Source organism: Hypomesus transpacificus, chromosome 18, assembly GCF_021917145.1.
Source record: "Hypomesus transpacificus isolate Combined female chromosome 18, fHypTra1, whole genome shotgun sequence".
NCBI classification, from domain to species: domain Eukaryota; kingdom Metazoa; phylum Chordata; class Actinopteri; order Osmeriformes; family Osmeridae; genus Hypomesus; species Hypomesus transpacificus.
The window spans coordinates 6162366-6180862 of record NC_061077.1 but is presented as its reverse complement, the minus strand read 5'-3'; the positions used below and the strand labels follow the sequence as shown (position 1 = coordinate 6180862).

At 42.2% G+C, this 18497-nt stretch overlaps 3 protein-coding genes across 7 annotated transcripts in view; 1 reads left to right on the top strand and 2 right to left on the bottom strand.

Annotated features, from left to right (window-relative positions):
- Positions 1-517: 517 nt before the first annotated feature.
- g6pd (glucose-6-phosphate dehydrogenase) lies at positions 518-10004 on the bottom strand. 4 transcript variants are annotated; one of them, XM_047039882.1, is made up of 13 exons: positions 9937-10004; positions 8291-8412; positions 4722-4759; positions 4492-4600; positions 4188-4405; positions 3746-3904; positions 3445-3570; positions 3067-3160; positions 2739-2925; positions 2367-2602; positions 2215-2291; positions 1915-2007; positions 518-1792 (listed from the first exon to the last, which is right to left on the bottom strand). In XM_047039882.1, exons 1-13 carry the CDS (start codon positions 9956-9958, stop codon positions 1702-1704), a joined length of 1572 nt encoding a protein of 523 aa, XP_046895838.1. In that variant the 5' UTR covers positions 9959-10004; the 3' UTR covers positions 518-1701. The 4 variants fall into 4 exon arrangements, with proteins under 4 accessions (XP_046895838.1, XP_046895839.1, XP_046895837.1 ...); XM_047039883.1 differs by lacking the exon at positions 9937-10004 and adding an exon at positions 9767-9925; XM_047039881.1 differs by lacking the exon at positions 9937-10004 and adding an exon at positions 9132-9233.
- Positions 10005-11066: 1062 nt separating this feature from the next.
- LOC124480456 (testis-expressed protein 49-like) lies at positions 11067-14131 on the top strand. The gene is made up of 4 exons (XM_047039790.1): positions 11067-11249; positions 11549-11737; positions 11853-11991; positions 12074-14131. Exons 1-4 carry the CDS (start codon positions 11162-11164, stop codon positions 12120-12122), a joined length of 465 nt encoding a protein of 154 aa, XP_046895746.1. The 5' UTR covers positions 11067-11161; the 3' UTR covers positions 12123-14131.
- The window catches only part of LOC124480455 (adenylate cyclase type 6-like), a 22829-nt gene continuing 17325 nt past the window's right edge, over positions 12994-18497 (bottom strand). For both annotated transcript variants that reach the window (XM_047039789.1, XM_047039788.1), the window contains 12 exons: positions 18309-18406; positions 18137-18224; positions 17903-18019; positions 17628-17786; positions 17305-17480; positions 17187-17210; positions 17049-17078; positions 16831-16963; positions 16379-16642; positions 16012-16216; positions 15785-15909; positions 12994-15647 (listed from right to left, as the gene is read on the bottom strand). In XM_047039789.1, the coding sequence (XP_046895745.1) occupies positions 15519-15647; positions 15785-15909; positions 16012-16216; positions 16379-16642; positions 16831-16963; positions 17049-17078; positions 17187-17210; positions 17305-17480; positions 17628-17786; positions 17903-18019; positions 18137-18224; positions 18309-18406 (1548 nt within the window). In that variant the 3' untranslated portion in view covers positions 12994-15518. The remainder of the gene's footprint in view (positions 15648-15784; positions 15910-16011; positions 16217-16378; positions 16643-16830; positions 16964-17048; positions 17079-17186; positions 17211-17304; positions 17481-17627; positions 17787-17902; positions 18020-18136; positions 18225-18308; positions 18407-18497) is intronic.

Here is an 18497-nt window from a genome sequence, read left to right as displayed (position 1 = left end):
TTACTATGTCCCCATATGATCAGGAAGGTAGCCAATCCTACTTTAAGGTAGCATGGTCTAGGTGTACAGATACAGCAAGCTATTACTGTTGCATCCCAGCATCGTAATGCGTGCTTGAACCGTTGCCATTTCAAGCTGTCAATGCATCAGCCCCATGGAACAGAAGCAACATGGAGCTGACTAGCAGTGAGACAAAGGAGATAATGAAGACCAGCAGTTTACAAGGCTGTTTTTCAAGTCATAATCTCTTTGCTTTCTAACTATAGACATTCCAAGACTACAGTTGCTACAGCTTTAGCTACTACCTTAGCTGGGTAGGCGGGACTAGACAAATAGCATGTGAAATGCTTAAGGAGGAACTCTGGGACAAAGGGTGATTCTTTGGCGGAGAGGTTTGCAACTGTATAAAAGATCAAGCCCTGCTGTAGTGGTCAAAAAAGATAAAAGCTTTGTCATTAAAGTTCTGATCATAATATCATGCCAAAGAACTTGGAACTTTACAAATAAATGGCAAATATTTGAGAAGCAAGTAAAAGCTAAGTTTTATTACACATAATGAACTCAGATGTAAAAAAAAAAAAACAGCAAAACTTAAATTTCATCTTACACATCACGTTTTAAAGTTTTAGAGCTGTGAACTCAATATATTTTTCAGTGATGAATGGTCAAAATAAGACTTTTATTGCAGGTTTTGGAAATTGCAATTTTACAGGAGAATATTTGTTCAGTACACAATGTCATTTTAAGATGGTATCCTCTGGTGACCCTGTGGTAGACATGGTAACTTAAATAAGCCTGGATTCAAGACAAATGTAAACAAAAGGAATGTAACTCAAAAGGAATCTTTCAGAAAAAGATGTATTCTTATGTTAAAGCACACTAAAGCCTGTTATAATTCAATGCTGCACTAGGTGATTGGAAAAGAAACTGAGTGCAAAAGATTACCACCAAATGTATTCAGCAACCCTGTTGTCAGACTTCCAACAGTAAGCATAATTGTTATCAAGATTTTCTTATTTCAAAACAGCAGAAGCAAAATGATAGGAAATGCCTTCAGTGCACTGAGTATTACAGTCATGTAATTCTTGTAGCTGTGACCTGTCAAAAACTGCCATTGGCAGGTTACTGCTTTTGTTCTCCATGTTTTAAAATGTTTGGTAGCCAAGCTCATAACGGGTACATGTGAGAATGTACAGTATTGCTCCTGTTCCCATTTTGTTCCCCACTGGTTAAATAACTTCTGTTTTCCACTCCAGACGGGTAAGCCCTGATGCCACACCATTCCAACTATATTGAATGTACATTACAAAAGGTCCTGTGTGGAATTGTATTTTGTTCCCTATCACTTCAGGTTTGGTCCCAACTGGCTGTCGCATGGACCCAAAACAAAACTCGAAATTAGTGGTACGGATGATTCTTAATCAATGAGTTCATAATGTTGGACTGACGTACTAGGATGTTTTCAGTCACTAATAAAACAAATCTGTGAAAGCATGTGAAACTGTCTCCAGACAGGCCACTGCACAAATGATTACTGAAGTACCTGAGACTTTGGCAATGTTCCTATACTTCAAAACAGCTTCCTTTCCATACATTTCCAAGTCTCTTTCCTAACGTCAACATAGTTGTAACACCCCCTGACTCAAAGACATTCAAGAGAATTAGAACATGACACTTTTCACATCCCTCTTTTATCCTAGTTCACAGTCTGTGAGGGTTGACCCATTTGTATGTTCCTTCATACCGGAATCCAACCCTCTTGGAGAGTTCATCTGCTTCAACCGGGCCACGACTTGAGACAAAATAAATGCATTCAATGATTACAAACTGACAAAGTAGACATTTACACAGAAAAGTGACAAAGGATATGAAAATGTTTAGAGAAGGCAGGCAAATTTAGAAATGAATTATTACCTTCCATATCTATAGGCAATTGGGGGAGTCTTCTCTTTGTCTATGTGATGAAGGAGAGGTGTAAAGATCCTCCAAGCTTCCCTCAGCTCATCACTGAGAAAACACATAAGCAGTATAAGTCATGACTATCTCAAAACATTCATCTGGATCCATGAGAGAAAAAAACGACATGTGGCACCATCTAGTGGAGAACACTATAATGCACAATCATGTTAGCACACACTAGCACTTGGGGACAAAGTTTATGGCAGGTGTAAGGCTTAGGATATGCAGAGATGGGAGATGTGGACAGATACACACCTGCGAACAAAGTGCATCTGGCTCCCACAGAAGACATCCAAAATAAGTCTTTCATAAGCATCTGGCAGCTTGACATCCTGAGGAGAGAAAAATACAGTGTGATTATCTGAAGCAGGCTAGCCATGTGAAAAAGTATAAAGCCAGCATCTCACCTTGTATCTGCTTTTGTAGGTCAGGTCCAGCTCAGTCTCCTCAGGGTGGAAGTACACTCCTGGTTTCTTACTCATCATCTTGGCATAGACAGCTTCGTTTGGCTGAACACGCATCACCAGCTCATTCCTACGACACTGAGCCCCAAAGATGTCCCCTGGCACGTCAGTGAACTGCAGCCGGACCTCTGCCTTCCTCTCGTTTAACGCCTTCCCACAGCGCAGGACGAACGGAACACCTGCCAAAGGGATAGAACAGAGCAAGAACGTCAATGGGATCTAAAGAATAGCTAGGATGTAAAAAGGAAATAAAGTTAAAAAGCCATGCTATATATTGCTGATGATTCAAATGAGACGGACAGAAGCCTCTCTCACCATCCCAGCGCTCATTATGTACGTAGAGCACAACTGTGGCAAAAGTGGCCTGAGTGGAGCCTTTGGGGACAGTGGGATCGTCAAGGTAACCCAGCTTAGCATCCCCTTCCCCCTCTGGGTCGCCGGCATACTGGCCCAAAACCACATCAGACATTGTTGGTGGGGCTATACATTTAAGCACCTTAACCTGCAGAGGGCGTACGTAGGCAAGGAAATTAGATTTTTTACAAGATAGTGGTAACCCATTTCCATCGTATATAATGCAAATAATAGATGACTGAACGTCTTAATTTGAGGCGTTTCGGCTCAATGAGTGATGTTTTGGCACCTTTTCATCCCTGACATCATCAGAGCTTGTAGAGGCTGGTTTTTCCATGGCAACCAAACAGAGCATCTGGAGCAAGTGGTTCTGCATGACATCACTGTGCAGTGACCCAAGAGGAGAAACGGAGGCACAGGTACAAAGAAAAAGGAACAGTGAGATGAGGCTAACAGATTCCCAAACTTGCACCATTTCTTTCCCACAGACAAATCCACAGTGTGTGTGTATATATATATATATATATATTATTTTATTTTTTTTCACAAAATAATTAATGGTTACAGCTATCAGAATATGTAGTACATACATCAAAAGCTACTGTACTGCTTATCTTCCAAAGTAAGCTTAACTGATTTGTTAGTCTAAATCTGTTTGTATCCTCACCGGATGATGCCAAAGTCATCAAAGTAGCCGCCCCGGCCTTGAGTTCCAAAGGGTTCTTTAAAGGTGAGGACTACACAGGCAATATTGTCCCTGTTCCAGATTGGCCCAAATATCCGATTTCCAAACCTGGAAAAACCATCACACCACAATGCAAGTGGCATTAGCCTGACTGACACAGACATTAGGAAAGAGACTCAGCTGTTGGTGACAGGGAGTATTCACAATGTTGAGTCTTATCTTAGGTCAATCAAGAACTGTGCCAGAACAAGCTGGGAGAAAGGAAGATCTGTAGTAAGTGCACCTGAGGACCATGAGGTTCTGCACCATCTCCTTGCCCAGGTAGTGGTCTATCCGGTAGATCTGGTCCTCAGTGAAGAGGGAGGAGAGGTGGGTGGACAGCTCCTCAGAGCTCTGCAGGTCTCGCCCAAATGGCTTCTCCACAATCACCCTGTTCCAGCCTCTACACATCACACAAAGCACAGGCAGATTAACAATGTAAACAACACTGCTTGACCAGCCCTTTACTCATCACAACCAGGAGCTAGGAAGTGGCAGACTCCCTCACCAGTTACACATAAAACCATTTATCAGATTGCAGTTCACCAAGCCTCCCGACATTGTCCTCATGACAGCATTACGTTTATGATCTAATCACAGACATTCAGGCAGAGCAGGGATAGACAAACAAGGCAGGCAGAGAAAATCCCTGGCTGAGACGGAGGTCCCTTGAGGGCCATACTGACTTGACACTCATGCAGTGTTGTCTGATGTTCTGGCTGACGTCGTGGTAGACGCTGGGCGGCAGGGCCAGGTAGAAGAGGCGGTTGGCGTCCGCTCCCCCCGGCAGAGACAGCAGGTGGGTGTGAAGAGTGGCGAAGGAGCTCTCGTCTGCGTACTTCCCACTCACGTAGGAGTTACGGCTGAAGAACGCGGCCAGACGCTCCACCTCAGTGTCTGCCACCTGGGACGCGGAGAGGAGAAGACAGATGAAGGATACCGCCCTGTGCTGTATGCTCTTCACTCCTCTGTTCAGGGTGAACACGTTACCTTTAGGTAGGGCAAGCAGGCGGTCTTAATGGAATCCACTGTCAGTTCAGAGCGAGCAAAACCAACAAAGAAAGTCTGTTCAGGGAGGAGGCCATCTCTGAACAGCCACCTGGGAGCACAGAGAAGGAGCGGACAGAAAAATGACTCCTTATTGTTTGCCATTTTCCCCATTCTGAACATTTATTTTGCTACATGAAGGATTAAACATTGCTCCAGCTTCACATTCTCACCATAGAGTTGGATAGATTTTCTTCTTGGCTAGATCCCCCTAAAAAAGATACAAATAACAACATGTTACCATAAAACAGCCACTGAAAACATACGGTATAGGGCTACGCTGTTTGTAGAATTAATTCAGTTTTCAATTTTGTAGTGGTCAGGTAAACAAGCCTGCATGGTGCTGTGTAGGCGGCTTTGGCCTTGTTAGCTGTTACCCAGCACAAGTGTAATCCTGGCACAGCTCCCTGTCCACAGAGACACACCAGAAGTTGGGGGCAGAGTGTAACAGCCCCATGTCTATACAGTACGAGAGGCAGAGTGTAACAGCCCCATGTCTATACAGTACTGGAGGCAGAGTGTAAAAGCCCCATGTCTATACAGTACGAGAGGCAGAGTGTAACAGCCCCATGTCTATACAGTACTGGAGGCAGAGTGTAAAAGCCCCATGTCTATACAGTACTGGAGGCAGAGTGTAACAGCCCCATGTCTCTACAGTACTGGAGGCAGAGTGTAACAGCCCCATGTCTATACAGTACTGGAGGCAGAGTGTAACAGCCCCATGTCTATACAGTACTAGAGGCAGAGTGTAACAGCCCCATGTCTATACAGTACTGGAGGCAGAGTGTAACAGCCCCATGTCTATACAGTACTGGAGGCAGAGTGTAACAGCCCCATGTCTATACAGTACTGGAGGCAGAGTGTAACAGCCCCATGTCTATACAGTACTAGAGGCAGAGTGTAACAGCCCCATGTCTATACAGTACTGGAGAAAGAGTGTAACAGCCCCATGTCTATACAGTACTGGAGGCAGAGTGTAACAGCCCCATGTCTATACAGTACTGGAGGCAGAGTGTAACAGCCCCATGTCTATACAGTACTGGAGGCAGAGTGTAACAGCCCCATGTCTATACAGTACTGGAGGCAGAGTGTAACAGTGAAGTATAATTACATCAGATGACATCATTCAGATAATTTTCTTGTTAAATATTGTCTTCTTGTAAAAATGATTGTTGCTGGCATTAAACTTGCTCGGTACAAGAGCCGCCGTAGAATGTCAGTTTACTCTGCAGTACTGCATAGTCATACAGTCAGTGAGAAGGAAGTTATAAATCTGAGGTGATCCGGTATGTTATCATCAAACTTTGTTTTATCTGCCACCACACTCCCACACTGCAGCATATTCCAGTGAAAGCCATTTGTAATAAATGATATGATTAGGTATATCTCATGTAAATGTGAACCCTGGGCAATTAGGAAGCTAATGTGTAATTCTCTCACCCAGATGACGTTGCCTTCTGTACCAGTGAATCATAAAAGTTACTGAACAATCATTTAGCTTCCACAATTAGGTAATGATCACCTTTAGTGAATCATTGAGGTCAGAGGGTGGCCCCACTGCATGACATGCATGATGGATGATGGTGACACTGCCTCTCAAACAGGAACGTGACAAATCTCTGTACACCTTGTTTTTTGTTCATGGTACTGTACACTTTTGTGCTGATAAAATAAAATATGGCTTCCATTTAGGGCCCAGGTTGTTTGCAGAACAGTAATTTCGTATAGTAAGACAATAAAGGCTACAGCTCTCACCAGAAATTCCTTTCTGGTACAGTGTGCCAAAGCAAATGTATTAGCCAATATGTATTCAAGCCCACTGGTGAAACGAATGTGTCAGTTCATGTTGGACTACTGCAACTCCCAGCATACACAACCCACCCTCTTCAGAGGATTCAGAACGCAGCGGCCCACCTGGTCTTCAATCTACCCAGACGCTCCCATGTTACCCCGCTCTTCATCTCCCTCCACTGGCTACCCATCACGACCCGTATCAGATTCAAGACTCTGGTACTGACCTTCCGAGCGGTGAATGGGACTGCACCCGACTCCATCAAGTCTCTCCTCCAGCCTTACACCCTCACCCACCACCTACGATCCCCTTCTGACAACCGTCTGGTGGTCCCACCACTCAAGAGTGCCCGATCCCAACTCAAGCTCTTCTCCTGTCTGGCCCCCCAGTGGTGGAATCAACTCCCTACCTCCATCAGAGACACTGACTGTCTCCCCACCTTCAAGAAAAGGCTCAAGACGCACTTGTTCCGGGAGTACAACGGTACTTAGGAATGATTTGCTGGACCGGATGTTAGTTTCCTCCAGGATCACAAATTACTCTTATAGAGAGACTTGTTGCTCTGGTTTGTTAGTTGGAACTGATTTTAAATTATTGTACTGTGAAATATATTATTGTTGCTTGCTTTTCTTCAAGTACACTCTTGCACTTTGAGGTTCATGTTGTTTAATTGTAACTTGTTTAACTACTTGCTCTTGCTGGCCTTTGGCACTTATTTGGTTTTTCACAATGTATGCTTCATGTTTTGGCTACCCGCAATGTTTGGGGGCTATCTTGTTGTTATGATCAGTGACCTATGCACTTTTGTAAAGCTCTCTCTTGGAAGTCGCTTTGGATAAAAGCGTCTGCTAAATGAATACATATAAATGTAATGTTTGAGGTGGTGTTCAGCTGGAATCCACAGAGTCAAAGAAAGTGTAGGTTACAGCCAAGAACCACAGCATTGCGTACAGGCCAATACCTTTTGTATCTTAGCAAATCGTTTCTCTCCCTTAAAATGACATGGACACACCAAGCACAGGGTGTATGATCATGCCTTTCCCTCTCACTTTCCTCTGTACTGAAAGGGAAATGCTGACAGACAGTGACTTAGCACTATTCAGCTCTTACTCCACTCTTTTCACTCAAGAACAATACAGTGAGAAGGTAGATCATAAGTTTGTCAGCTCACAGGGAAGGTTTGTGTAAGGCCAATAGAAGAAAAAACATGTGAGGAGGGATAGGTTCTAAATCCTTTTGAAGAAGGAAATGACTAAATAAACGCTACTTCAGAATGACGTGGCTCAGCACAGTGGACTTGGCATTTCTCCATGCTGTGAGAAATCACATTTACTGTGTTACAACTAAAACCTTCAATATGACTGGCCAATCTACAAGCTGTCCTCATTATGATTGTCCAACAGTATGTGGTCACCATAATTGGCTAACCAACTCCAAGGACCTTGACGTCTCTGTCTCAATGTTGCATAGTTTCACAAGCTTGGTGTTTAGTGTCTCAACACAGTTTCCACATTTCCTGAAACTGCCTCAAAAGTGCAAAATCCTTCCTCTTCAAACAATTATTTTCCAATCAGGACTTATCATACAGTGTGTACAGTTCACTCATGCACAGAAATAGCCACAATGACTCGGTTAAATGACTGTGCATAAAAAATAAAGATAAGAAAGAACATATAATCCCAGTACCTAAAAGGCTACAGCTAAGATTGTTGAGGCTGCTCTCCTAAATTATTGTGCATTTACTGCGTTTCATTACTTCCACTATTTCATAAGACTCAACCACTTAACCTGTTAACTAATATGGGGTAGTTCCTCACTTCTTTAAAACTACTGACCTGACTGAGTCAAAATTTCAATTACATACTCTCAAAAGAATTACAATGTTTTAGAAAGTATATAATGAACTTGAATAGTGTGACTATCAAGTCATCCTCCCTTTCCCTGTCTTACCGATGCTCCCATGATGATGAAGATGTGAGCATCAGACTGCCGGAACTCCTCATCCTCATGCAGCTCTTTCCTCAGCTCCCCAAACACCTCCGAGCGAGAAAGGGGAAAGGCACTCATGTTCTCTAGGAGAAGGGGAGAAGGCACGCTGTTGGTTACAATTGTAATACCTAGAGCATCAACATTTGCATGACTGAGCATTCAACCATTTATTAACCGCTAAACATTTTTTTACTCGTTTTTTAGCACACCCCAAAATCCATACCCTTTGACTTATCAATTTACTTCATGCTTTCCCAAAAATAAAAACACCTTCTTATGCAAACTAGCAACTTCAACCCCACTGCACTGGCTCTAACAATAAGGAAATGTATTTGCCACTCCCAAGAAAAACCCTGGGGAACAAGACACACAAGTCTCTAGACTTACATACTCCAGTGCCAAATATGACAAAGCCTACCTGTGTCAATTACACTGTCTTTAAAAGTTTTGACATATCTATTGTGGCACATTATGTACACACATCGGTTACGTTTTAAGGAAGCGTTTTTTATGTAATCATTTGCGTAACATTTTTGGTATATTTCAAACACTGGTTCTTTGTTGAAGCTACTTTGTTAAGGTTTGTCCAAGAGAGCTGGCTACCTTAGGTAAAAATGTAAGGCTCAGTCATAATCACGTTATCGAAACGAATTACACGATTATTGCAGCCTCTTTCACACCAGTAAAATAACACATCTAACTATAATATGACGATCTGTAGGCCTATTTATAACTAACATATTACTAACACAAGACAGTTACATCACTCACAGCAAGAATTTACTTTTTACAGTATTCATACCGGTTTTTTGTTGTACAACAATCACGGGTCTCTCTTGGAACATGCAAAGAATCAGACAGCAACCACACGAGATGCCCCAGGGAATAAACAACCCAACACAATGAAGTGAGAAGTTTGACAGACGCCACACGTGCACTTCTATTAGATGGACATTTGCAGTCACAAAAATAGGCACGTACACACAACACGCACTCCTATAATGTTATTAGTAAAATCCTCAACCCAATCCCCTATTTAAAAGGCTAAACCGCGCGCTGGAACTGACATACTGCAGGACACATTCGGCTAACCACAGCCTTGGCTAGCTATAATGCATTGCAGTTACCGATCCCTTACGTGGTGTCTGATGTAGTCTCTGTCCTTGGTACTTTCAAAACGTCTAAAATTGACCTAAAAACTCACAGTAGATACCCTAAATTAACTACTTTAAGAAGCTATAGGTATCAATAATTTGCGCTAGAACCATAACCAAGCTATCAAATGACAACATGACCTGCATGCAGCAAATCCATGTTGCCAACCAATTAGTTAGCAAGTTAGGCTAGCATTTACAGCTTACAGTGGGTGGCTTTAACTGTAGTAGTCAACTATCAAATATCTTCTTTATTTAACATCATTCACCTCGAGCTACTTACATCAGACGTTCTCGGGAAACAAAAAAATTCAGAGGGAAATGAGTGATAGTCAATAAGTGATAGGAAAACTTAATCTGTAACTATCGCATCTCTTGAAAACAATTTGCTTCTTCCCTGTTAAAATGACATGGCACAATTCTGTAATTGTATTGGTTTAGCAAGGAACTCACCAGCACTCGCTCGACTTCCCATCACTGTCGGCTCAAACTACGTCACGTTTTCTGAGGCTTGTGAAAACCAACCAGAGAGGCTTATATGTGACCGAACCCAAAGAAGGGCGTGGTTACACACTGCATAAACACGAGCCATGTAAAGAGACTCTGTTGTAAATCGTAAACCCTTACCAATCAGGATTGGTAATAATGTAATAATTAGCCTACTAATAATTGCAGCTATATCATCTAATTCCTGACATTTTCAAAAAATGTACTCCAGCCAACTGCCTACATACATTGTTTTGAAAACGTAATTTAAAAAGTAAAGGGTGTGGAAGTAGGCCAGAGATTATTAGAATAATCTGGTGTATGTTTGAGATTTTTATCACAATTGTGAAAAAGTTATTAATTTTATCGAGGATTTCATGAGATTTTCATAGATTAGCAATTTTATAGCATTGTTTTGAAAACGTTATTGAAAAACTAAAGTATGTGGAAGTAGGCTAGACATTATTACAAATAATCTGGTGTAAATTTGAGATTTTTTATCACAATTATGAAAAAGTTATCAATCTTATCAAGGATTGCCTGCTATTTTCTGAGATTAGCGATGTATTTCTATTTTGTTAAAAACGTTATTGAAAAGGTAAAGGGTGTGGAAGCAGACCTATTGTTAGAATACTTTGGTGACAGTTTGAGACCATAGAAATAGAATGAAACACATACATTTTCTAAATTGTACGGTTTAGTTTTCATCCGGTCCCTAACGCGACGCTGTAAAGGAGCGTCTTCCTAATGTGAGACGAATGTCGAATGTCGAATATGAAACCAACCTCGGTCTTTAACCGTATTACTTATGGAGGGTGCAAAATGAAAAGAAACTGTAGCTCAACAGAAATGTTTTTTATGTTTGTTGCCTTCGTTGAAACTTTCGCCTAAGTATGTAAATTGCCTCTCTTTAGTTCTCCTATATAGAGAAAATAACATTGTATATACATTTAAAATTATTCGAGATAATAACCCCCCAGGTTTAGACTAGCAATACATTTTTTAAATCCCCGGATTTGAGCACCACTTTTTCACAGAAAGGATGGGGCGGTGCTTGTTACCATGGTTTCATCTAAAACATTAGTTGTGATTTATTTGGCTAGCTCTAACTAGCTACAGTAGTGCTAGAGGGCTTGCTTGCTTTCTCAAGTGTATCCCTGGCCTTGACAGCTTTCGGCAGTTTCAGAAAATAATGGCTTTCTTTGGAATAACAAATTTGGGGTATCAAAATCCCATTAGGCATAAGATGTTAGTGAATCCTAGAACGACTGCTTCCCATGGTGAGTGAGCGCTGCACAGTACTATTGACAGTACTAGTACAGTAGCTAGCTAATCATACTGTACAACAGTGCTGTGCAGTAGCTAGCACTAGTACTGTTCTAGCTAGTTTTCTAGCTTAGTTACAGATAACTATAATATGACTACGGTAAGTAAGGTTAGCGAAGCTATTTTTCCAGTAACATTTCCATATATGTTATTTGTGCTGCCAACGATACAGTATCGTTATAAGACCCTTACTAACTAATTTGACTGTAGCTGACTACTGTAATAGTGCTGTTGCTGTATTCTCTCTCAATAGATGATGAGGTTGATTCAAGGGTCTGGGCAAAACAAGTAGGACCGCCCCCAACTCAAATCCAGAGGGAATCCTATAAATGCACTGATATATGCACCATCTACAATCAGCCTTCTCCCTATAGCCAAGACATTCATCGTGGAAGCCAGGAGCGATACAGAGAGATGCTTAGGCGCATACAGACACCAAGATGTAAGACCAAGCTGCATTTTAATGTTATAAACTACATACGTATATACTGGTTGGAAATCAAGCTCCCCAGGATCAGTAGAGGGCATAGTGATCAGCTTGAGTCTCTCTTCACTAGCCCCAAACCAGTTGTACTCAGTGCCAGTGACAGACAACCAGCAATATGGGTGGTGGAACTCTAACGATGGCCAAGGAAGGATGCAGGAATCCTGGGCACATGTTAAACGATTCCCTCGAAAGAACAGCGAGATGACCAAGTAGGGCAATTTTTATATAATGCCATTCATTTATCAGTAAACACTGGTGTCCAGCTCTAACTTAAACATGTTTCTCTCTCAGGTTTGTGAAAGAGATGTCAATGACGGACCGGGAGTTCAGCTTATACTAACACACATATGCACACAAACACACACTCATACACATAAGCAGATGCAATCATTTGTTTCTGATAATTAAACTAAAAAGTTATAAGAAATACTCAGGTTTTATTATTATGTTTTACCATATCAAAAAAAATATTCAGTATATTGTACTTACTGTATATGTAACTCAATTATTTTCCAACTATGCTGTTGGCTGCCTGTAGAGATATGAAATGGTAATACTAACTTTGTGACCCATCAACCCGATGATAGTTCCAATACTTTCTTGGCAGTAAGACTGAAAGGCCTGTAGAGCTTAAACAGGTGTGTGGTGTTGTGTGTGTTTAAGTTCACTCTATAAAGACTGATCTCCATCTTATTTCAGACACTGCACCAATAGGCTGCAAATACTAGAAGAGTTACTGTTGTAAGTGGTCTATATGAATGTTAAGAGAATAAAAACGAAACTTTGCTTAATGCAATTTGTGTGATAAGATGAAATGTAACTTATAATACACTTGAATGAGACCAAGATATCCCTGTGTAAATGTAATAATATATGACAAAACAGCTCCAGGCAGGTAGGCTGTCACCTGTTACAGGGTTATTGAGTGAGCCATTCAGCACACACACCAATCTCACTGAAAGGTTTAAAAGATTTAGAGGATTCAGCTGTAACCAGACGTCTGGACCTGCACCGCAACAGTATCAGCTTTACAGTGTACATGAAAAACAAACAAAAAGGACACCGTGACAATGATTCAGCATGATACCGGCTACCTACATGGCAACAGATTGCTATTGACTAGTATTGCTGTGTTAATAATCCATAATACATGTTATTAATCAGATATTAATACTAAACCAACTAATATTACCACAAAAATACAATCAAACAGCCATTGATCTTTTATTTTTCAAGGGGAAATGTCATGTTTCTCTTTGTCATAGTCCTCAACTTTTCATATACTTCAACAGTCCCCTTTTAAAATCTTTCAACAGGTAAAATACAAACAAATAAAAATAATAGGATAGGATTCATCTGGCCTGAGCAGAACACTTTCTGTAGTTCTAGAACAACTCTCCTCTGTTCCCAGAAACACCCCTAGAGTCAGCCATCTACCCAACTCCAAAGACAGAACAGGAAATAGAATCAATACAATGCACATTGTCATGAAAAAACATGTTCATTCTAAGATTTTGTTTAACTATGTGAATTGCTCTTCATTGGTCATATCTCTGACCATCACCCATGACTGTTCCCTGGCGTTCCCAATAGCACAAGGCTGCATGAGCTGGCTTTGGTACAAACATGATCAACTGTAAGTTGCCACTGTCAACCAGGGTACTGGATGACAAGTTGCTTCTGACTGGGGATGTTGACAGGTGGTGGGAGAAGGTTTGAACTGATTTCACAAACCACCTTCTCTCCTTCATGTCTTTCTTACTGTCTGGCTGATCAGAGGATCAGGCATTGCTCCTTTTCCTGCTGTGTGATTTGTTCTATTAAGGCAATCAAATCATAAAGCAGGGATTTTTTTTCCAGTCCCCTTTAAGCACTGAATGGAATACAGAACAATCAGGCATTTCATGATTGTATTCTTTCCAGTCCAGTTCTCATAGTAGGAGACTACCGTAGAGGTATCAATGCTCGGTATCTCAGGATAGGTGTGAACCCTGAAAAGGAAGGCATCAACACCTACCTGACTGAGATGTGTAATACTGCAGCTGTGTGTTCTGGGTAAACGGTACTGTGGGTAATCTGTATACTGCATGTGTTAACTGGTCACTTAATGGCAAGGAGACAGAAGAGGGCTTGGCTGCAGTTGATCAGTTGGTACCAATGAGCTTGAGCTTAGGTCTGGCATTTTACATGAAAGCGTGCTGGTCTTTGTTCCTTATCATTGGAATGGAATCATTATAATCAGCATATTAATTAACCAGAATCAGAATAATAATAACAACTATAAGAATATACAAATGATGGATACAGAGGTCATACAAAATACCCAACGTTAAAACAAACAAACATAAATGAAAACAGGATACCACAATCAGACATGCTTTAGAGCAGTTAGGTTTGGCAAGAAAGCAGTTTGTCGTATCATATAAACCTCACAGTGAAAATAGTTATGCCCCTTCAAAATTACAAAGCACAGTATTCAGTCATTATCTCTCCATCTATCTTTACATATATTTAAATATGTATATATGTTATGTATATATGTATATACTGTACATATATATATACATATATCTATATATATCATTCTTTCTTTAGAAAAGATTCTCTAGCGATTCAGACCTGTGAGTTGGTCTGGTACCACTGTTTTCATTGTCACGGCTTCCCTAGATAGGTGGTACCGGAAACCTTCTCCTGGTTCAGAGTCCCTCATTTCGGTTTGCCCCCCAATTTTTTTTAGAAAGGGGCGGAGCAATTCAAAATAAATTATCATAGTCAAAGAAGCTACTGTATTTCCTGCCTCTTATGGTGGGCGGGGTCAAATCCAGGGTGCAAATGCTATATCCTGTCCCCTGAGAGCTGAGCTGAATAAAGACTTCTAATCTTCTCTTCAAAAATGAAAGAGACAGAGAATAATCCTGGAGAAGCTGTTGACAATATACTGTACTGTGCCAGATGACTGAAAAAGTAATTTGACGTATTTTGTTCAAACTCTGCAACTCTGCTGACAGCACTGAAAGAAGGGTACTGTCTGCCGTGTAACAGATTGAGTTGGTGGTCACTGAACTTTGCAGACTTTTGTGAGAACCTAACAAACATGTCTTGCCTAGTTTTTAGTAAATACTTTGGTCTTTGGTCAATATTTTCCTTCTCAATTTAAACACATATTCATACACACACAAATATGCATGTACATACACACTTATAAACGTGTAATAAACTGGATATTTGTGCAAGTATGTATTCACACTTTTTTATAAAGGACTTTTTGCACAAAACATCTATTTCAAAATAAATAAGTAATCCAGAAATAAAACATGAGTACCTGCTTCATAATACTCATGAAATAAAAACGACTGAAAAAATCACACAAAATAGGTCAAAAAAGTAGCCTTTTGTACAGCGTTTATCTTCTTTTGACACAGGCTAAAGGCTTTGTTTTAAATAAACAGACTTTGCATCTTTCAAGTAGCCTGAGAGAGAGGCTCGACAAGAGAAAATCACTTGTCCTTTAATGTGTACTGTATGTGGGCCAAGACCCGGCTGTGTCACACATCCCTTTCCTTCTCAGCAAGAACATTTTCCTTCTGAAGTCGTGGAGTCTCAAAGTCTTTTCTTCTTTGCTCAGTTTTCTTGAGATGGCATTGTTAGTTGTTAGCCATTGGTTTGCGATGTGAGTCCTCCCTCAGTGGTGCTGTCCTTGCAGTGGGAATCTTCCCAGCTCCAGTGGCCATGGCTGCTAACTGTTGGGTGGTCCTTCATTCAGGAAGTAGGTTGTCATTTCCCCTTTACCTTTGACCTTCACAACTCCACGACACTCAAGTATGTACCCTTTATCTTCAAGCACCTGGTGTAGGTCTGTGGTCACCTGAGAACAGTCACAAATATATAATTTGTTATCAAGAGGGTTGCCAGGTAACTGCATAACTGAGTCATACAGAACCTTGTTTTTTGGACAAAAAAAATAAGGCGCCAACAGTACAAATTGATTCAAAAAGTCCACACCTGAATGCGATCGGGGACTCCTGTGCTGTCCATACGACTAGCCACGTTGACTGTATTCCCCCAGATATCATACTGTGGTTTCCGAGCACCAATTACCCCAGCAACCACTGGCCCAATGTTCAGACCTGGGAACAAAAGAGACATAAAACAGCTTGCCTTCACTTTTACCAACAATTTGACGATAGACAGTTTAGAAGAGCACTTATTCTGTAGGCTTCTCCCCTCACCTATCTTCATCTGGAAGTTGTTGAATGAGTGCTCGTTGATGTACTTCATCTGCTCCCTGAGGCGCATGGCGTAGTCAGCCAGGGCCAGGATGTGGGAACGGCCTTCGCGGTCGTAGGTGGAGTCGTTGAGGCCGGAGGCGGCCATGTAGGTGGAGCCGATGGTCTTGATCTTCTCCAGCTGACGGAACTTCTCCTCGCTGATGATCTAAAAAAAGAAACACACAGGCCAGAGTTAATATATGAGGTTAAGACAGCTATGTATGAACACATAACAGCCTGCAAATATACTAAATGTTCTAAAATGACAAAGAGCCTGATCTTACAGAGCCTGCTACACTCTCCCCTGTATCCTCCCTGTCTCGCTCACCTCGTCAAAGTCAGCAATGATCTCGTTAAGCAGCCGGAGACACTCCACCCCCTCGTTGTTGGCCTCCAGCTCCACGTAGAACTCAGAGAAGTTGCTGATGGAGGCGAACATGACGGCCACGCACTCGCACGACTGGTAGTACAGCTCGTCGTTGCGGCGTTCGCGCGCCAGGAAGTGGGCGGCCACGTCCTTGGGCAGGATGTTGTGAAGGAGGCGCCGGTTGTAGGCCTGCAGCTCCTCCATCTCCTCCTTCTCCTCAGTGGCCTGAGGGCCAGAACATAGAGAACATTAACACGACTGTGACCTCATTATGACAGCCGGCACACCCTACTAGATGATGTATTTAGCGTTTTGAGTCGCTTTTGTGTGGACCCTGCGGTGGGGGAGTCGTACAGAGAAGAGTTAGACGGTCGTGGAGTGCATGGTGTGTGGCGCCTCCTAGCTACGGGTACCTGTAGTTTCCAGAGGAAATCGAGGCGTGCTGTGGACTCCACCTGCTGGGCGTGCAGGTACAGCGCCAGCACAAACACTGTTAGGATCACTGGGGTCATGACCCTCAGGGACACTTTGGTCTCACTGAATGGGCTACAGAGAAACGGAAATGACGTCAGAGAGGAAAGAAAATTGAATAATAAATCAAATGTTCTTGTTATATCCTGGAATAACTTACCACTGGTCTGTAGTTTCATTGAAACTGGACCTGAGAATAGTAACATGGTTAGCACACACACATTAGGAAACATGCTGTATATTCAACAAAGGAAAGAATGAACTCCAATCGAAAGCTGAGATGATTCAGGATTCTTACCGCTGAGTAGCTTCACTTAAATCACTAGAAAGGAAATTGCAAAGATTTGACCATGATCCTTGGTAATCAAGCGTAAGACATGTAGGTGATGAAGTGTCTCCCAGAGGGCGGTACTCACATGGCATTGGAGGTGACAAAGAGGTCGGCGTTGTCGAACAGCGCCACTTGTGGCCACTCCACCAGCAGCAGGAAGGTGAGCTGGATCAGTAGCATGAGGGCCAGCTTGCCAATGCTGCTGATCTGCAGGAACACTGAGCAGGCCAGCAGCGTCAGCAGCACACTGTAGCTGAAATACTGAAACACACACAGAGAAACACAGCAGCCGGCTTCATGATAGATTCATGTTCCTCCAGCTCATCAGTTTTGGATGAATGAGCTGAGATATGTGAGTGTTGACCGTGCAGCCCGGTGGTAGGCGTTAGTTCAGGGGCACACGCCTACCTCTGGGAAGGGGCAGGAGGGGCCATCGCTAGGGCACATCTCCAGACCCCCATCCACAGACACGTTCAAGCTGTGGATTAGACAGGGCGTCACCATGGCAACAGAGGTGTTTAGCTTCCGGGCAACGCACTCCGCCAAGCTTTCTGTGTCACAGGCAAACTACAGCCCCAGGGGAGAACACAGAGAAGTTACTCAGTGTGTGGGTGTGTGAATGAATTATTGTGTGTGTGTGTGTGTGTGTTCTTATGATCGTAATCTAGTATGTACAATCTTACCATGTTGACAAAGGCAGAGATGAAGACAAGGATGATAGTGAACACCCCGACAAGTGTGCTCTTGGTGCGGGACTGGACAATCTTCTTTGACACTGTCTGCATGGCAGCTGGAAAAAGCTAAAAGACAGTCAAATGGGTGGAGCACGTCAGAGTGCAGTATTCACGCTGTATTTGTGAATGTGGAGGTATATAAAATGTGTCTATATAACGTGTCTGTATAATTGAGTCTCTTACCTTTATGCAAGAGTATATGGCACAGATGAAGAGGATGTTGGCAAGGATGATGAAGATACTGATGTAGATTCCCAGCATGACTGGTGTACTGCAAGAGGGAATGCAGGAATAGTCAAAGTGGCATACATCTGTGTGTGTGTAGGTGGAAGGGGGGGGGTGTCATGTCACTTACTGTGGAAAGATGACAATCTGAATGAAGGAGATGAAACAGAAGACCAGTAGAGTGCAGGCCACATATCCCCCAAAACGATCATCCACCTTCTTTGAATACTATAAATTGAGAGACGTAGATCAGATAACACATGTTCCTATATAGGCTGCTTATGACCCATGTAGTGGTATCCCAGGGCAGCCTGGGAAT